This window comes from Diadema antillarum, unplaced genomic scaffold, assembly GCF_040938485.1.
Source record: "Diadema antillarum isolate AM-2024a unplaced genomic scaffold, OU_Dant_1.0 scf00000108, whole genome shotgun sequence".
Lineage (NCBI taxonomy): Eukaryota > Metazoa > Echinodermata > Echinoidea > Diadematoida > Diadematidae > Diadema > Diadema antillarum.
The window spans coordinates 425387-443745 of record NW_027270997.1 but is presented as its reverse complement, the minus strand read 5'-3'; the positions used below and the strand labels follow the sequence as shown (position 1 = coordinate 443745).

At 39.9% G+C, this 18359-nt stretch overlaps 1 protein-coding gene across 1 annotated transcript; it reads left to right on the top strand.

The window, feature by feature from the left end:
* Positions 1-2354: 2354 nt before the first annotated feature.
* On the top strand, positions 2355-14624 carry LOC139719293 (uncharacterized). The gene is made up of 14 exons (XM_071630717.1): positions 2355-2365; positions 3037-3128; positions 4605-4707; positions 5675-5769; positions 6170-6314; positions 7368-7519; positions 8396-8465; positions 8951-9120; positions 9425-9476; positions 9971-10083; positions 10541-10652; positions 11298-11448; positions 11933-12084; positions 12762-14624. Exons 1-14 carry the CDS (start codon positions 2355-2357, stop codon positions 12889-12891), a joined length of 1548 nt encoding a protein of 515 aa, XP_071486818.1. The 3' UTR covers positions 12892-14624.
* Positions 14625-18359: the final 3735 nt, after the last annotated feature.

Below are 18359 nucleotides of genomic sequence, written 5' to 3'. Positions count from 1 at the left end.
AGTAGTAATTGGAGAAAAGAGCTCTATATAATGATTCATGACAAGAGTGGGGTGGCGGCTCGACGGGGGACGGATTTTTGTTTTTGTTTTTTGAGGAACTCCTTGATTGCTTAGGGCACAGGGTGACAGTGGTAGAGCACTCCCTCCTAAAAGATAAAAATAGATAAGAACCCCAGTGAAGGAACAGTACGTAAAGTCACTTGAGCGAATTTTAATCAATTAATGATATGAGTTCAGTTTTATAATTCGATCAATGTGTGTTTCTCCATGGCTCATCAAGTATACAGTACGATGGAGAGTGCATACTAAAAGCTGCAAAGGCCGTGACAATAATTGCGACGCTGCCAACGTATGAGAAGTTCGAATTTTAAAATCCTCACAATTACCGCGACCAATTAATGAAACAGAATGGCATAAAATCAATATGTTCCTCCCCGTTGACGTTGATTATCATGAAGCCGTCAAAGTTATTCCCCATTGTATGTCTGACTTCGACAGGAATTGTCTCCATTGTTTTAATGATGTTGCATTAATTCATATCATCCCTTACAAAACTTACCATCGGCATTATACAGAAGTAATGTCATATCACTCAAATCCGTCATCCGTCATGATTACTTATGTACAGAGTAAAAAGAAAAAGAAAATATCCGTGTTTAATCTAATTCGAGTCATCGGGGCACTGTGGTGTAATGGATATAAGACTCCTAACTTTCAAACCGAAGTCCCGAGTTCGAATCCCGCAAAATGTCTTCATCCTTATAAGAACGAGATGTTTTTACTCACAATGTCTCCTCTCGACTCAGGTATAGAAATGGGCAGGCCTGACTGTCAATGGTGGGGTAATGATAATGGTAGGGCCCTCCGGTAGACAATGGTAGAACAGTGGCAACACTGAAGAGGCTGCTCCCGCTGAATAAGACCAGTATACATATACAAATGTATTTTCAAATCATTACTTCTTACATAAAATTTGTTCGTGTATTTTGTTCTGTTGTAAAAAGAAATAGTCCACGATCAACGTCAGATAATGGGTTTAAACCTTTGCTACTTCAGATTTTCCACACATAGATACAGCACTATTGAAAAAAAAAAAGAAGAGAAAAAACCCACCTAAACGCAATTAGGACACGAGACCTTGGCATTAGATATTCGCTTCTTTTGAGTCATGGCTTCGGTAGTGAGGTGGACCTCGGTAAGGGGTGCCTTGAAAGAATGAGTTAATGCCGCATCGGTCTGTATGCTTGTTGTTGTTCAACATGATTTATAAGGAATTAATATTACACTAATGTTTTGCTGTTGTTGTTGGTGGTGGTGGTGTTCTTTGTTACTGAATAAGGCAGTGTTAGTTTTTCTTTGGTTTATACACTGGAGTCATATAACGGGTATTAAAGACTATTAGTAAAAAAAAATCAGAGATCTGAATGTGTATGAGGATTAGAAATATGAATTCACATGTGAGCGAAGTTGCGAAAGTTTCCCATCCTTTGAACCTATTGTTAAAGTATGCGCTGCAATAGAGAGAGGGAGGTTCAGATAGATAGATAGATAGATTGATTGATTGATTGATTGATTGATTGATTGATTGATTGATTGAGGGAGAGGGAGAGAGAGACAGAGAGAACTCCCTAAAGTTACAGGTGGATGCTGCTGACTCAAAACAGGTCAGTAAACACACATAAAAACAAATAATCTAAAAAATACACCCCCCAAAAAAGAGGCGATCTCAAAATAGTTACACCGTTGAACGCTTCATTGACAAGTTTACGATGATGTGCTGACGGATCGCATATGCTGATTGTCGCTTCGTTTTATTATTTTGTTTTTCTTTTAAATCACACAGACGTGACAAATTTCAAAGGTGACCCGTCCAATCTAGAGGAAATCGTGACTGTGTCAGTAACTGTCGAGCCCAAGCCAAGCAAGGAAGACGCGATGAGGGGGAAAGAAAATACAAGGTGAGCTTTCAAAAAAATAGTTGTCGCCCACAGTGAGGTCAATAATTTTCGTCTCGCAGTGTGTCGTTGTGTATACTGTCAACTTCGCCTAGCTTGATTGGACTATTAGGGCAAGATTGTAGTCGTTATGAAATTACAGGGGCTTTTTTTCTTGTTGTTGTTCCAACTGTTGGGGGAACTCGTTGGTTCGTCACATTGACAAAAAGTTGAAGGAATTATCAGGAATTCGGCTTATCTGAAAATCTTAGATATCAGGTTTGATAAGGTTATTTCTTATCAGGATCAATCCTCTAGTTTGCTATGATAAATATGATAAGCAGTTCTGGAGGTGGATTTCAATGACACACTCACACACTGCTGAACAGGGACCACATAGTGATAGGCCGTGGGCCAATAATGTCCTTAGAGTGCTTGCGACTGCAGCATTTGGGTGGCAGCGTTGGATTGCACGGTGCAGTCATTTTTCCGTCTTCGCGTTGTGGAAACCGAAACTAGATTTTATCAAGTTTGGATGTACATAATCCGATAGAATGAATCTGATGAACGCTGTAGATAAGGCCATTACGCATCAACAGTGTAGGTCCACGAGTCGCTTTCAAGAAGAGGCTATGTCGATCCATCGTGGGGAATTACTTGAAAGAGTGGTTAGAACTTTCTCAAGAGCATATCTGCGGAGAGTCATCATTTTTTCAGTCCTTCAACATCGAAAGGTCAACTCATTCTTGATCTGAGTGAGATGACATTTGTTTTCCTTTTGTTTTTCTGATTTTTTTTTACCGTAAAGTTTGAAAAGTCATGAAGCACCCTTGAGTCACGAGAACCACCTTCAACTTGAGACATTTCTAACCAGAGAGGTGCGGTAGCGACTCGCGGCATTCGGGGTCGTCTGGTAACGCATTCTCAGCATAAGTCATGACCACAGACGGCCAGTGAAACAGGAGGGGGAAAAGGGGGGCAAAACAGGTACCTCATGTTGACATCATGGATTCATATCGATGATATAGGGCGATTGACGTGCACTCATGTTTGATATTGTTCTTTTTTTTTTCTTTTCTCATGGTCTTTTTTATGACTGTAGACCAGTCACAGTCTTCGAGGGGCCTAGAACGGCCTCGCCCTCCGGACCAGGCGTCAGCGCTCTCATGGAGAAATTCGGCGGACGGGCAGCAGGTGAGGTCATGGCCAAGCACTATTCCATTTATGTAAAACATACCAATAGCAACACCTTTGATAGCTGAAATAAGCAAATAACAACAACAACAACAACAACAACAACAACAACAACAACAACAACAACGTACAACAACAAAAGCAACAGCAACGACAACAACAAGAAACGAGTAAGGTCATGGAAATTGTACATTGCGTGCACTGGATATAATAATCATTGTCTGTTCGTGGGATTCACTCACTGAATAAGGCTGAACTTCCGGTAGCAATCGAGAGCACTTTTCCTTTGGCATTCAATATGCAAATAAAAATGGAGCAGGAGTGATTCCAGTATTAAAAGTACGAAGGAATTTACGTGTGTGAATGCAACGTGAGAGACGCGTGTGGGTCGCGTGTACTTTTGCCTCATGGTTAGGGTATGAAGAAGCACGTAATTTTGCGCGCCATTATATACAGGAATTGCATCAAGTAAAAGACAATAGACACCCAAACATAAACAAACCGAGCAAGACAAACACAGAGATGAATAAAATACATTGAAAGACCAAGGAAACCAGTAGAAAGCACACAAAAATAAATGATAGTTGCCAAAGAGACACGTGCGACAAAGTTATCTAAATATCATAATAAACCCGAAAGGTCAATACGTTTCATCTGACCCACCATTCCCCGACATTTTCTTTTTAATCGTGATGTTTCGATTAAAACTTTCTTGGGGAAAAGTACGTAGCTTGGTCGACGTGCAAAAGTAAGTTTGTGTAGGGAAAAGAGAGAAAATGAGAAAAGAAAATTATCAATGCTGATTTTGCTGTCGCTGTCTACTTAGTATGTCCTTCGCTAATTGTCAAATCAACGCCTCTTATTATGACACGCGACCGCAAAATTATAGGGGAGAAAAAGGGCAAACGTGAGTCAAGGGCGAACCGTTAGATCTCAAAACCACGATTACCAGAGTCCCGTTAGCTGTTCCCTCCCCCAACAACCTACAAAAATGAGTTGACTGCTCATCATGTTTGTTTGTTTTTTCTATTCTTTTTACAGGCTCTGAAAATTATATTTCATTTTACTCTTGTGCTCTCTGTATGCCACCGAAGTAGCACCCACAAATGTTCACAACAAAGTAACCCCTTCTATATTTTACCAGTTTATGTTGGTAAAACAGTCTCCAGTATTAGTAACGACTAACATAACAAGGAAACCTTGTCTGTGGCCCAATGGCTGCCAGATGCTATGATCTTTTGTAATACAAGTATCTGTTTGGATTCGCTTCAATTTTCGCTTTATAGCAGTGACCACTCTTAGCTTCGCTCCTATGATTTATGCTATCGTAACCCGCTCATTATTTTGGCGATTCCTGTGGGCTAAATATTCTGCCTGGATATTGCAGTAAAATTTAGAGAAGATGCATTATTCTCATTGAGAAGACTGTTGCATAATTTTATGGGAATTCATGTTCTCTCTATCTGCCCCACGCAGGCGGCTCTCGGCCCGTCTCATATCCCGCCCCCAAGGTGGTCGGCAGCTCTTCCCCAGGACAGCCCCACCAAGCGGTGACCAGGAAGCCTTTCGGCTACAACAGGTAGGAGCTATGGGCAAACCCGCTTCATCCATAGGGAAGTTGTACTTTAAACCTTCCCTCTCTTTTTTTCACCTCCTTCTCCTCCTCCTCCTCCTCCTCCTCCTCCTCCTTCTTTTTCATTCACTGCTTAAGCACAGGAAGAGAGAAGTGATGTTTTAAGACTAATATATGACCAGACCTTTCAACGCCATTCTTGACTCCTATCTCGAATGATGACAAATTTGCGAGTAGTCGATGATTCAGCATGAAATGACAACAATAATCATATTTCAAAATGAATATTAATTGTCGAGCAAAGTTTCCGTCATGGTTTGCTCTAGAGATCGCAGCTGTTTGTGATTAGTATTTTGTCATTTCGGGCAAGCCTCGTAAAAAAAAAAATTAAATCATCAGTTCTCATGTCGGACACGTACAAAAACGTGGCAATTTATACGTCTCGATGTAAGTCTATTGTGCAATCATTCAATAGTGGATTGGATTTGCGTCGTCAAAGTAATCATGTAAGTTCGCGAAAAAACGAACAGTCTTCACATTGATATCAAGGTTTTTACTCTTGCAAATGAGCCTACTGTGGCGTATCTATCCCCTCCAAAGCCTGTGTTAATTCCCATCCAATGTCACTCTCTTGCTGGACTAGCAAAGAACGAAAGTGCAACGAAAATCTCGGCTAAATGTGTTGTTGGCAGAAGTTGGCTGCATTTACATGTATTTTGCAACTTGTTTGTTTTGAAACGCGAGGCCAACGTCCTGTTTGCGGTACGGCCTTTCCGAGGGTCGGTTTTTGTTTGCGGGGTATCACAACATCCACTTTAACCTCGCGAACGGATAAATGTTGAGCACTCTGCCAAGTACAAAATCGTTTTTGTGTGCGCTTCATTCTGCTCTAATTTGTTTTGGTCGTTTATACTGTTTTCCTATCTGAACTCTTCTTTCCATTTTTGCTCTCTCCTGTGGTGATTTTGATTAGAATTGAGGAAACTCCCAAGAGAAGAACGGGAGAGCCGGAGTCTCCCACGGGGAATGTAAGCGCGCTCAAGGAGCTGTTTGGCGGGAATAAAGCAGGTGAGTCATGACGAATTATTCTCGTAAAGCCCAGGGATGAAATAGGCCTTTGCGGTGGCAATTTGTGAGCACATGGTGGTCTCACAACGCCCTTAATATGTTGTGTCCTCCAAAATCATTATCTTATAGTTGACAGTTTCATTCTTTTCAATTATGTTTCAAATGAAGTAATTAAGAGTTGTTGTTTTTTTCACCACTACGAGTATGTAGAGCATCATTCTCATTATTGTGTTATCTTTATGATATCCGGGAGAAAAATGTTCGGTATCCGCACACTTTTGTTAATGTTCATGTGTACTGATGGAAATAATGCCATATGTTTTATGGCAACCAATTGTTCCCAGTCCCTCCCTTTCTGTGTGTCCAGTTTTTGAGTCATAATGTTTATTGGTGTTGACAGGAGTGTCCACGCCCACCTCAAGACAGACAAATACACCTCTCACCAAGGCAACACCCGGTGTCAGAGGATCGCCCACCACCACTTCAACAACCACGCCTACCAGGTATGGGGCTGGAAATAGATGGAGCAGCAAGAACAATTACAGGTTAGTGGACATCAGAACCACACATCGCAATTTGTCCATACCAAGATTGATTATGGCAGTAAGGAAAGAACTGCATCAGAACGTTTTACTAAGAAAAAAGACCCCCTCCCCCCCCCCCCCCCCCCAAAAAAAAAAGAGAAAAAACTTGGTTCTTTCTGACTCCCACAGTGTTGCCCTGCTTACCGATGATAACCGAGTACTAGTACTGGAAGCACGAAATATCGTACAAAATTGAGGATCTGTAGGCAATTTAATCCTACGGTGACAACCTTACCATCTTCTGTCTTGATTCAAACAGCTTGAGCCAATTTTCGCTCTCTCAAATTTTGACCCTACTCCCCGCACAAAAATAGATGGGCAATTCCACTTCAGTAATTGGTACCAGTGGGAAGGAGATGGAGTAGTCAAAAAAAAAGATGGGCCAAGTTAGATTTGGGATGATGGTTATCTTTATACACCCTCTCCTGACAGGTTAGGAAAGCAGACGTGAAATTAGCCCGCTTCTCGCGCCCAAATTAACTGCGGAGAGAGAGGGAAAGAGACAGGGGAACAGAGAGAGAGTGAGGGAATAAGGAAGAGAAAAGGAAAGAAAGGGAGAGACTGGCAGTAACACGTAATGCCTCGTGAGAATTTCCCTGGCAACCCGGATGTTGTCTGAACGTGCGGTTTTGGGCCTGAAACTCGCAGCCAATTTCTAGGGCTACTTGCTTCCCAAGAATAGAACAATAACGACAACAACAAAAAAACAACAACCACGATTGGAGCCCGATTTGGACTTTTACCCTGCCCGTCCGACGGTAATTTCAACACATCCGAAAGCAAAGTCAGATGACAAAAGTGCATGACCACGCTTTAATCCGCGCTTTTAAATTTCAAAACCCCAAAATAAACAAAAACAAAAACAACACCTCACACCGAAATTACTGGATATCTCGCAATTTACTTCTCCTGTACACGACCATCCCTTCACAGCCATCTTACCCTAATTAACCGCTATATTAGCGCCCGAATCACTTAATCTCAAACTGTAATCCATCACTACCTCTTAACCAGGAATCTGGATGAGTCGAAATCATCTGATTCAGAGAGTGATGCCAGCAGAACGTCGACGCCGACACCAAACAGGACATCGACCGTCACGACGACCACCACCACGACAACGGGTGTGAGCGCCCTCAGGAGTAGATTCAAAGACAATGCCGAAGGTAGGTTCTCCGAGTTCGGTGATAATTCTGGTTTATCGAAAATCGGTTACTTATGCAAACTTTATCGTGAACACCCAATAGATCTCGTTGCAGGTACAATATTCAGTATGATCTTTATGTACTGTATCAGCTTGTTTATCACGAATATTTGATTCGTATATCACGTCGTGTTGTATCACCTCAAATCCTGCAACAGTACATTGCAGTACATTCGCAGTACATTGTTAAGGAAGGAACGTTCGTTTGCTTTTTGTATTTTTTTAAAATTTCGTTTTGAATGAAATTATTTAAAGCAAATATGATTGCCAGGCTCTACGAGCTTTAAAAAGTAAATGCAAACAGGCATCGTGAATTGGTAACACAATAACGCATAGAAGGGAGGGGTACGCCACGCCCGTTTCCATGGAAACTTACAACTCATAATATGCGCAGAAGATGAAAAACAGCGGTATCATTATTGATTACGCATAAAAGTGCGAAAAGGGAAACGTCCAATGCAGGCCTCGCTCGTAAACCTTGAGTAATGGCATCAAAGTTCATCAGACGAGAGAAACCACGTGCAGGTACGCCGGTTAATTAGAAAGGTAACAGCTTGAAGATCTCGCAGGGGAAAAAAGGTTGGCTAACAACCGCTTCGACGGGATTAAGCCCTGTTAATTGATTGCCATGGAGACGAGGCTTACTCCTTTACCTATCACTGCAGCGCAGTTGGCAGCGACACCCCAATCTTGTCCGCCATTCTCCCCGCCAGAGCCCCGCCTCACTCGTCACCCATTTCTGTCTATTAACATTGCTGCTGTTGTCGTTGCCGTTTTGCCTCTAGACTGATTAAAATGAATGTTCTCTTATCTTCTTTTTTTTTTTGTCCAATTCTAGTCAAGACGGCTTCGGGACAGGAGAGTACTAATCCAGAGAAGAGGAGGAAGATCGAGGAAGAGAGAAAGAGGTAGATATTTGTTAGCAATCGAAAGTCAACACGGTAACGTGATGACACTTTTCGCAGCTGGGAATGGGAGGGGGACGTCTTTTGAACGTTCAGTGACGTAGACAGATACAATGATTACAAATGCAAAAAAAAAAAAAGGAGAAACATGGACGCTGGGGGCAGACCCATGAAACACCTGAAGATGTGGAAAGAGCATACTAGAGTGAGGGAGATTAACGTGTGCAATTGGAGGACGGGTTTCTTGATAATAGAAAATCGTGAACTGAAATGATAAGTTTGATTCCATGGAAGGTCGTTCTTAAAAACGAATGTCCATGTGAGGAAACCTTTCCTTTTCTAATATTCTGTAAATGTTATGTCAAGAGTTTATTTCACAATGCGCACGCAGTCCGTACACGTGCAGCTGGTCTTATTTCTATTTCCATATTAACTATTCCATTTTTGTTTTTATGTTTGTTTTTGTGTTGTTTTTTTGGCGGTCGCAGGTCAGAAGCTGCGGTGCAAAAAGAAAATGAGAAGAACCGTTCTCCGAAGAAGCAATGGTCGTCGAAGAAAGAGGCCAAGGTCAACGACCGGGATGTTTCGTCCGCCAAAGATACATCACCAAGGAAACGGAAGGGTGTCATGCTGAATAAGATTGGTGGAGTGGCAAAAGGTAATAACTTCACTCTGAAAATGTTTCTAGAACATACGCAATCACTGGGCTGATGTTTAGTCTTTGAGTTCTATTCCATGTAAATGACAGCCCTCGATCTTTTGTTGAAGAGCAAAGATGTGATAATATGTCATGACATTAGTCATTATATGTATTTATAGATAATTGTTGGTATGGATAGTTTCAAGTCATAAACTGTGTCTCAATGAACCCTTCGAGTAGATTACAGGAGAAGTCGTATTTTTGATTGACAATTTCCAATTCATTCTTATTACACATGTTTTTTTCTTTCTCCTTCCAACAGCAAAAACGAAACAGGAGCCAAAGGAAGCGAAAGAGACTGTCACTATGAGAACGTGAGTATAAACACCTTTATCCCAAATAGTTCGTTCATTTTGTTCATACATGTATTGAGTTTGTCTGTTTTATAGGCAGCAATGGTATTCAGAATATTATGTCACACAATAACGCTTTTTGTGAGTACCAATGACAAACTATTTGAGGGAAGTTTAGTCATAATGGCTTCATAATCTTGTGCAAGAGATAAGAATTTTATCACTTACGGCTTAACAGTTTGTGTTAATGTTTTCCTCTGATTGGTCCCATGCATTCAATTTAATGTTGGCGGTGACACATTAACAAAAGAATCATTGTGTGACGCCGCTGATGAAGTGACAAAGAATAAAATGAAGGGGGAAAAGGAGAAGATGAAGAAGAAGAAGAAGAAGAAGAAGAAGAAGAAGAAGAAGAAGAAGGAGAAGGAAAGAAAGAAAGAAGTAGGAGGAAAAAGAAAGAAACGAAAATTGATAACATTCTAATTGCTGACTATCATTATTGTATGTTCTCTCAGGCCAATCGGGAGTACGAACGACGAAGAGGCCAAAGAGTGGGCAAGGGCTCTCATCACGAAACGGACCAGCGCGCTGATCAGCGGAATCAACAACTTACCAAAGACGACAACGAGTATGTACCCTATACCGCGTCAAATTGTGCTTTTCTTATGTGTATTTCGTTGTTCAGCCGTGTCAGTTTTGTTCAAGCAGCATGCATTTATTGAGTTTTGTGATATATTTCATGTGATTGGACATGTCTGTTCAAAAATTGTCTGATAAAAACTTCTCATTTTATTAGCTAAACAAGCTTTAATTGGCTGTTTCACCGAAGTTCTAATCATTATATGTACGTTTCTCTATACGTACAGCAGTGCTGTCGGAAGAATAAAGGACATCAATTTTGCACACCGCAGTAGGGAGAAATTTAGTAATTCATGTGATTGGTTTGCTGGTTGAGATGCTCTACTATTTGATGATGAGGAATTAGTTTGCATTAACTTGTTGTTGTTTTTTTTAGACTTGCATGGGGGCGTTTGTGACATATCATTTTTCATGTGTTTCCATTACGTTTTTCCTTCTTTCGAAAGCACCGTCGAGAGTTCAGTTCGAGGAAACCGTACCAAAAAGGACGAGACGAGAAGAGAAGCCCAAAGAGAGACCAAAGACAGAATACAGCTTCCAGAACGTCCAGACACCAAGGTAACTATGGCAACGGGAAAGAGATGATGATGATGCTGATGATGATGGGGATGATGATGATGATGATAATGATGATGGTGGTGATGATGATGATGATGACGATGATGATGATGATGATGATGATAATGATGATGATTGATGCTGTTCGATTACTTTGTGCTAATCAAAATGATGGAGAGAGCTATCCTATCAAAAGTTAGGACACTGATGCAGTGTGCGTACAAGGTGGAGATTCGACATGGAGTGTAATATGTGTGGAAGAAAAAAAACGAAAAAAAATGTATATTACCGTGGTAACAATTTTATGAGGAAGGATTTGATACTACCTTTCTGTCTAGTCTTAAGGTAGAATCGTACTTGGTAGGAAATGTGATAAATGATCCTTCCTGAAATTTCTAGAATATTGCTTTCATCACGCCCCCCCCCCCCCCAAAAAAAAAAAAAAAGAAGCACGGTGATATAATTATTATCCAGATATTGTGATTGATCAGGTTTTAAATCATGTGCTGTTACCGCGAGAGGATGCACATTCCAAAGAATGGGCTAATGAAGCATAATGATCACTGGGGAAATGATAATGATATGGGCGTGGCAGCAACTTGTACCCCTGTCTCACATCTTCTCCCCCTACTCTGTATTTTATAGGCCGAAGTCGATCGCTGATACCAAGGAGATCTTCTCATCCCCCATGTCTGGTAATACGTCACCAGCTCAGAGCGCAAAAATCATCAAAAACCCGACGACGAAGACGCAGAAACTGCTGCAGTGGTGTCAAATCCACACACAGGGATACGACGTAAGTTCACGCTCCACGCAAACACACTCAGTCACATACATCATTTTGCAAAGAGCGACCAAGAATTCGATTCCCCCTTGGATCGGATTTGATGTTCTGTCTGAAAAAAGTTCTGTCTGTGAAACAATGATGGATTACACGACAAATCTGGCATGTAGGCCTACATGTACATTCTTAGTAGTAAAAGTTCGTCCCCAACTTGCCAGCATCAACAAACCCGCCCTTCAGAGTTATTGCGCAGATCAATCCGTTGCCTGTATAGTAGTTTGAACTATAGATATTTGGAGGATGTGTATATATTTGAATTTAAACTCACCATTTTTCTTTCTTTCAATTTCCATGAAAAGTGTTCTTGTCATGCATTTAAGGTTCTGTATATACTGAGCATGCGTGAAATTGACAATAATTATGTTAATCACATTAAATGTGTTTTTATTAGCGATACTTAATCCCATCTTTTATGTATCTGCGTGCTTTGCCTCAGGGTGTGAGCGTGACAAACTTCCATACGTCCTGGGCTGACGGTCTCGCCTTCTGCGCGCTCGTCCACAAGTTCAAGCCCACCGCCTTCAACTTTAACTCCCTGAACGGCAGCAACCGACGGCACAATTTCGACCTGGCCTTCCAGGCAGCAGAGTAAGTCAACCTCAGGAATTGTGTTTAAAGCTAACGTGCCTCATGGCTCGGAACATGATTCCATTACTCGTTCTCTAGACTTTGCGGGCCTTTCAGAATGTATTAGGTAACTCGGTCAATCTGGTCGACGGGTTTTGCGACCTATTTCGTCAACTCTCGGCTTCTTCAACTCTCGGACTAGCCTGGGAGGGGAATCCTTTCTTAAGAATTGGTAATTGAGCAAACCGCAGGTCGACTCTTAGTGAAAGAGATTTATGTATTGAAATAACCTTGACATACGCTATTTTTTTCTATTTTTTAGGCACAAAATCATAATCTTTAGATGTCAAAGGGAAGTTATGTAAGGGAAAAAGAACATGATAATTTTAAATGTTTTATCTCCCTTTTCAGCATGAATGCACATATTGGATGCACATAGCCGTCCTCATCTCGACTTGGTTGAAAGTGATAACAGCTTGCAATTTGTGCGAGAGTCCTTCATGAGCAGATTCGCTTGCAAACAATTCAATAAACTGTAGACGGGTTCACGTCTTGCAGAGGCAATTGAACAATCGGCCTTTTTTAAACTTACCATTTCATAAAAGTGATGTCCGTATTATAATTCAAGCTTAATGATAAAATTTACGTTTCTTTCCTCTTTGTCTTTCCCCCTTTGTGTTCTTTTTTTTTCTGTGCAGAGAGCACTTCAGTGTACCCCAATTACTAGAAACGGAGGACATGATCGAAATGGGCGACAAACCTGACTGGAAGTGCGTATTTACATATGTTACTGCGCTCTACGCTGGACTGAACAAGCACGCGAACTGAAGGGCCAATAGTGTCACGGACGATGCCTTTTATCAAGAAAAGCGCTGTGCTTGCTGACGAATGAAGAAACTGCCTATGTTGGAGTTCAGTGTCGCAAAGTGTTTGCGCATGATCAGTGACCTTCGTCAGTTTGGGGAACACCTCCGTCTCCTCTCCGGCACCACCTCACCCTGTACTAAAAAGTGGTGCTGGCTATGTATATAAAGACAGTGGAAGTGTCGCCGTTGCGTTCTATGACTTCGGTGCAGTGTTGTTGGACTGAGAGAAAGCGAAACAACACACCAGCAGAACTGATCATTTTTTATTATGTGTTACCTGTACTTTTATGACGTAATCATCTTTTCTTTTTTTTTTTTTTTTTGCTTTACAAACTTTTATGTGCAGATATGATTTACTTATTTTTAAATACGATTTTATTTGCAGATAGAATTTTCATCTTTTTTTTTCTTGCCAGACTGCGATCACACGTGTGCCACATTTTTTTTCTAACCATCATATTAATTATAACGTGAAGTTGCGAGACAGTGTATTGATTACTCCGATAAAGAAAGTAATCGTATCCGTTAGTGGGTGACGAAATGAAGAAAAGAACAAAGAAAAGGTGAAGGGAACCATATCTTGGCATATCGGTCATGTCTTGTTGATAGGGTCATACGATTCCCCCACTTGACCCCAAATTATCAACGTTGGTTAGAGACTACACAAGAAAGGAATGGGTTGTGTGGAATCGTGGGCCCATGTAATGGTGCGTTGCTTGTACTCGCACTGTCCTCAATTCTCGTCCTGTACTGCTGATTTGGAGCCTACATATCAACACCTCTCTCTTTAATACCATTTCTTCAGGCTTTGAAAAAAAAAAGATAATTGTAGGAATCTTAGTGCCTTTTTATTTATCTTATTCTTTTTTTTTTAAATCGAGACTAACCAAATTTGCTCGTATCTTGTGGTTAACCGAGAACGCCACTTCAAAAGAGGATCACTAATGATTAAAAAACATACTAACGCATATAAGTGATATAATAAGCTACATAATTTCTTTTGCCGTTTAAGTATTTTTTTTTTTCAAACGGCTCCTCCTGGTGCAATTTTTGATTTGTTTTTAATGAAGAGAAGTAGGGATTTTACATTTTTATATTCTATTTGTCATTTGCAACAGAAATTGTATATTTGAGTATATAATAGTGGAAAAAGACATTCCGTGTATATTTTCATGATTGTTCTGTGGAACTGTGTGTTGATGTCGTAGTTTTTAATGGCATTTATGAAGATTTCCACCCGAAACTTGGCGAACGCCCTCGCTCATAACTCGGAAATATGAATCCAGTATGCCAGGATTATCAAATCATAAAGTGATTACAATATCTGTGTAGCTGCAGTGGTGTCGGTGAGCAGTGACAAAAGCAATACTGTTAATTTTTGGGAAAATGATATCTTTCTTGACTGTATGGCTACTTCTCATAGACATTTGAAAAATTATTCATGCTTTTCAAGCATCTTATGTGTAGACGAAGGATTGAGAGAACCCGCCATAAAGAAGAGTTTATTCCGCTGCAACAAGAGCAGTGGACAGTTTTAGTGGCTTGCCAAGAGATGGCGTCCTTCATGGAGTAGATTGTCTTTTCGTATGAATATAAACAAATATACAAACAAACAAAAACCAAAATTATGATAATAATGAGATAATGATAATGATAAAAAAAAAGTCTGAGGAAGAGTCATATTTTTGCTGTGGTTTTAGAATCCCCACGAACTCGCAGAGAAAATGAAAGCCTTAAACTCAGTCGCATATATTCATTCATCTTTATAGGGCCTATATCCAGGCCATCTATTAAAATATCACATGGTGCTAATATTTTCATGATTCAGAAACACACGGCAATAAAGTCTAATGTCTTCCACAGACAAAAGTGTATACGTCATTTTTTTTTTCGCCAAATGTGTATTTTTGTATTGGTTTGCCTTTGTTGCCTTTGCTAGAAGTTTATATTTTTCTTTCTTCTACTCAGACATTATAAATGAAGGTGTATTTTGAGTTTTCTTTGAAGATCTTCGATCACGTATATTTTGAGCAAGTCATGATACCGTCTACTTTATACATGTATCGTACTGTTGATTAAGCACAGCTTGAGTTAGTCTGCTGGAAAACTGATGTAAAACTGCTGGTCAGTGGTACTCGCCTGATTGTGTTGTCATTATTATGTTGTGATTTGGATAATTATGTTATTATCATGCAATATTGTTTACGTCAATCACGCATGCGTGCTATGCTGTCGCAATATCATGAACCCAGATAAGAAGGAAACAATGCAATAGTATGTGAAATGAGTACGACGTCTGCATTGCCGTTGAATTTGCTAAAAGAGAATATGATTGTCCTTGAAGAAAAAAGCTGTTATATTAAAAATCAAATCATAATTGTATGTTGACTGTTCTTGTGCAGTTCTTCAACAGTGGCATACATTCATGAAGGTTCCTGTGAAATGGGAGTGCAAACAATTGTCTCTTTGTAAATGAATGAACTGATATCTATTGTGACTTGTCAGAACGTGGTGCAAATACTAAAAAAGTGTCTTCTATAAAAGTAGATCTGCATGAGAATTCTGTATAATTATGACTAGGCCCTATAACAGATTTGATTTTTAGACTATATGCCAATTCTAAATTCACTATTACCCCGATGTTGTGATTATAAAATGTGGGGTACACCACACCACACCACACCACACCGCACCACACCACACCACATCACACCGCACCACACCACATCACACCGCACCACACCACACCACACCACACCGCACCACACCACACCACACCGCACCACACCACACCACACCACACCACACCACACCACACCGTACACCACACCACACCACGCCACGCCACGCCACACCACACCACACCACGCAACACAGAATTCACCAATATGTCGCTCGCGTCTTCCAGAGAATTACCTTAATTCATTTATTTTATTTCCAGACTAATTGTTCATAGAAAACCATTTACAGGTGTTGGACCAATAAAGGACCCCGACGGCAAAACTCTCTACCCCGGCCATCCCCGAGACCCAGGCCTGTCGCGCTATCGCATATAAAGCTTAAGACCGCCGCACACTAATTATATGACTCACGACCTTACGACTGACAGACTTTGAATCTGAAATAAATCACAATATCCTCAGAATAAACACGCTTGTTTATTTCACATCCAAAGTCTGTCAGTCGTATAGTCGTGAGTCGTATAGTATGCGGCGGGCTTACTACCAAAATCTTTAATATGTGACAACGTAGGCTTACTGAGAGAAAGAAAATAAAATGCCGGGAATTGAAGGGAATTTGAGTCTACTTACAATGTAGATGTCAAATTTCGAGGGAAAATGTCTTGAGTGTGACAGTGCTTTTACGCCAATTGATTTCAACTTCAAAATCCCTCACTGTTTGACCGATTAATGAGTCATATCATGATGCCTTACACTGTTAGACAATTATGATTTGACGATTAACATGTTGCACCTGTACAATTTCCAACACAAAAATATAATACTCTGTATGAAAGAGACACATTTGATTAGACATCTTTATATAACTACGTGCTCATTGAATTATGACAAGAGCAGGAAAGTAAAAAAAAAAAGGGTGAAAGAAAATCTGACCTATTGGAAACATAAGTTTGTCAGGTTTACTATCTAATCTTACTCGAGACTTAATCAGCGGCTTAAAGCCGATTAGTCAGCTCTTTTATGCGAAGCCATGACTATAATGTGCAGTATTCACATGCTTCTCTTCAATTCTGTTCGTTTCATTTGGTCCCAAAATCTTTGTGACTTATGATACAACTACGCTTAAACCTGCCAGACATTGTGGATACCTAAAACGCCGAGAAGAATGATACGCTATCGGTAAATATCCTTTCACAGAATTTTCAAGTATGCAAGTTCATATTTATTCGTTTTTTTCACAATATATAACACAAACAATCTCACTTTCTTAAGTGACAAAATCAATGCATACAATTGTACAGAGGAAACAACAATAATAGCAAAAAAAAAAACTAACAGTAGCGATACATTGCAATAGTTGCTAAGATAACGAAAGTGAAATAGTTTTCAATATATGCACTGTGTGAAAAAACGGAGGGACCCACTAAAAAGACAGAGCTTGTAGAGTGTGGGCCCCTCTTTTATTAGAAGTCCGATGTAAAAATTGAATTGAAAACAGCAAAAAATCCGCACAAAAAGTTCGTCACAAAAAAGTTTGGCAGCCCACTAAGAGACAGACGAACAAACAGTTATACATAAAACAACAACAAACAGAGTAATGAACATGTAACAGGACTGGGACAGCAACAAGACTAGCCCTACTTGTAGGAGGAAAAACAAGAAAAAAAACTGACTTGACGAAACAAGAGGAAACAAGATATAGCGTGATAAAGAGGTAACAAAATAGACAGGAATATGCAACACAGATGACGATCCTCGGAGGTTTGAGGAAGAAAGAGAAGAAGAAAAAAGAATATAGAACAAACCCTGCAACTGCGAAGTATAGGTTTAAGAAAATCTTATAATCAAGGCTTGAGCAATAGTTATACAATAATAAAGAGAACGGCAATGCCGATATTGCGGATGAGTAACAAAGTAAGCCTATAAACTAATCTGATTCTGCGAGTCGTCATTATAAGATTGTAAAAGAAAAGACTTTAATCTCCTTTTAAATGAGTATATAGATGGAGCAGATTTTAAATCATGATTCAGGGAATTCCAATAATTTGGTCCAGTGTAAATAAGTGTATTCTTTGCTAAAATCGTTCGAAGAAGAATTAGAAATGATACGGAGGGCTTTCTTTTGAAATAATAACACTCTATTCAGCAGTGTCTGATGAGTATTGTCCCAAGCTAAAATTCCATAATTAATCTACAAAAATACCAAGAAATTTAATATATGACACACTTTCTAAATTACACTCATTCAGAACTATTTCTGAGTTCAAAGAATCAACAGAATAGTAATCTCTTGAGATCTTTAAGTAAACTCTTTAAAAACTAAGCATATCGGTGCGACTGTTGACGTATTTATAGCTCTACGAGTTGTGTTTCAGGGAATTCCAATAATTTGGTCCAGTGTAAATAAGTGTATTCTTTGCTAAAATCGTTCGAAGAAGTGGTAAATGAAACTCGTTAGAACGTCGGGTGGGGTAATTATGGAATGATTGATTTTTTTGAAACATAAAACCAAAGATAGGTGGGAGTAAATTGTTATCATACATATACATAAATTGACCTAAGTTAAATAAGAATAATTCGCTGACTTTCAATAGCTTATAACAGTCAAACAATGCATTTGTATGTGAACGTGTAGGAGAATTAGAAATGATACGGAGGGCTTTCTTTTGCAATAATAACACTCTATTCAGCAGTGTCTGATGAGTATTGCCCCAAGCTAAAATTCCATAATTAAGGTAAGGGAGTATTA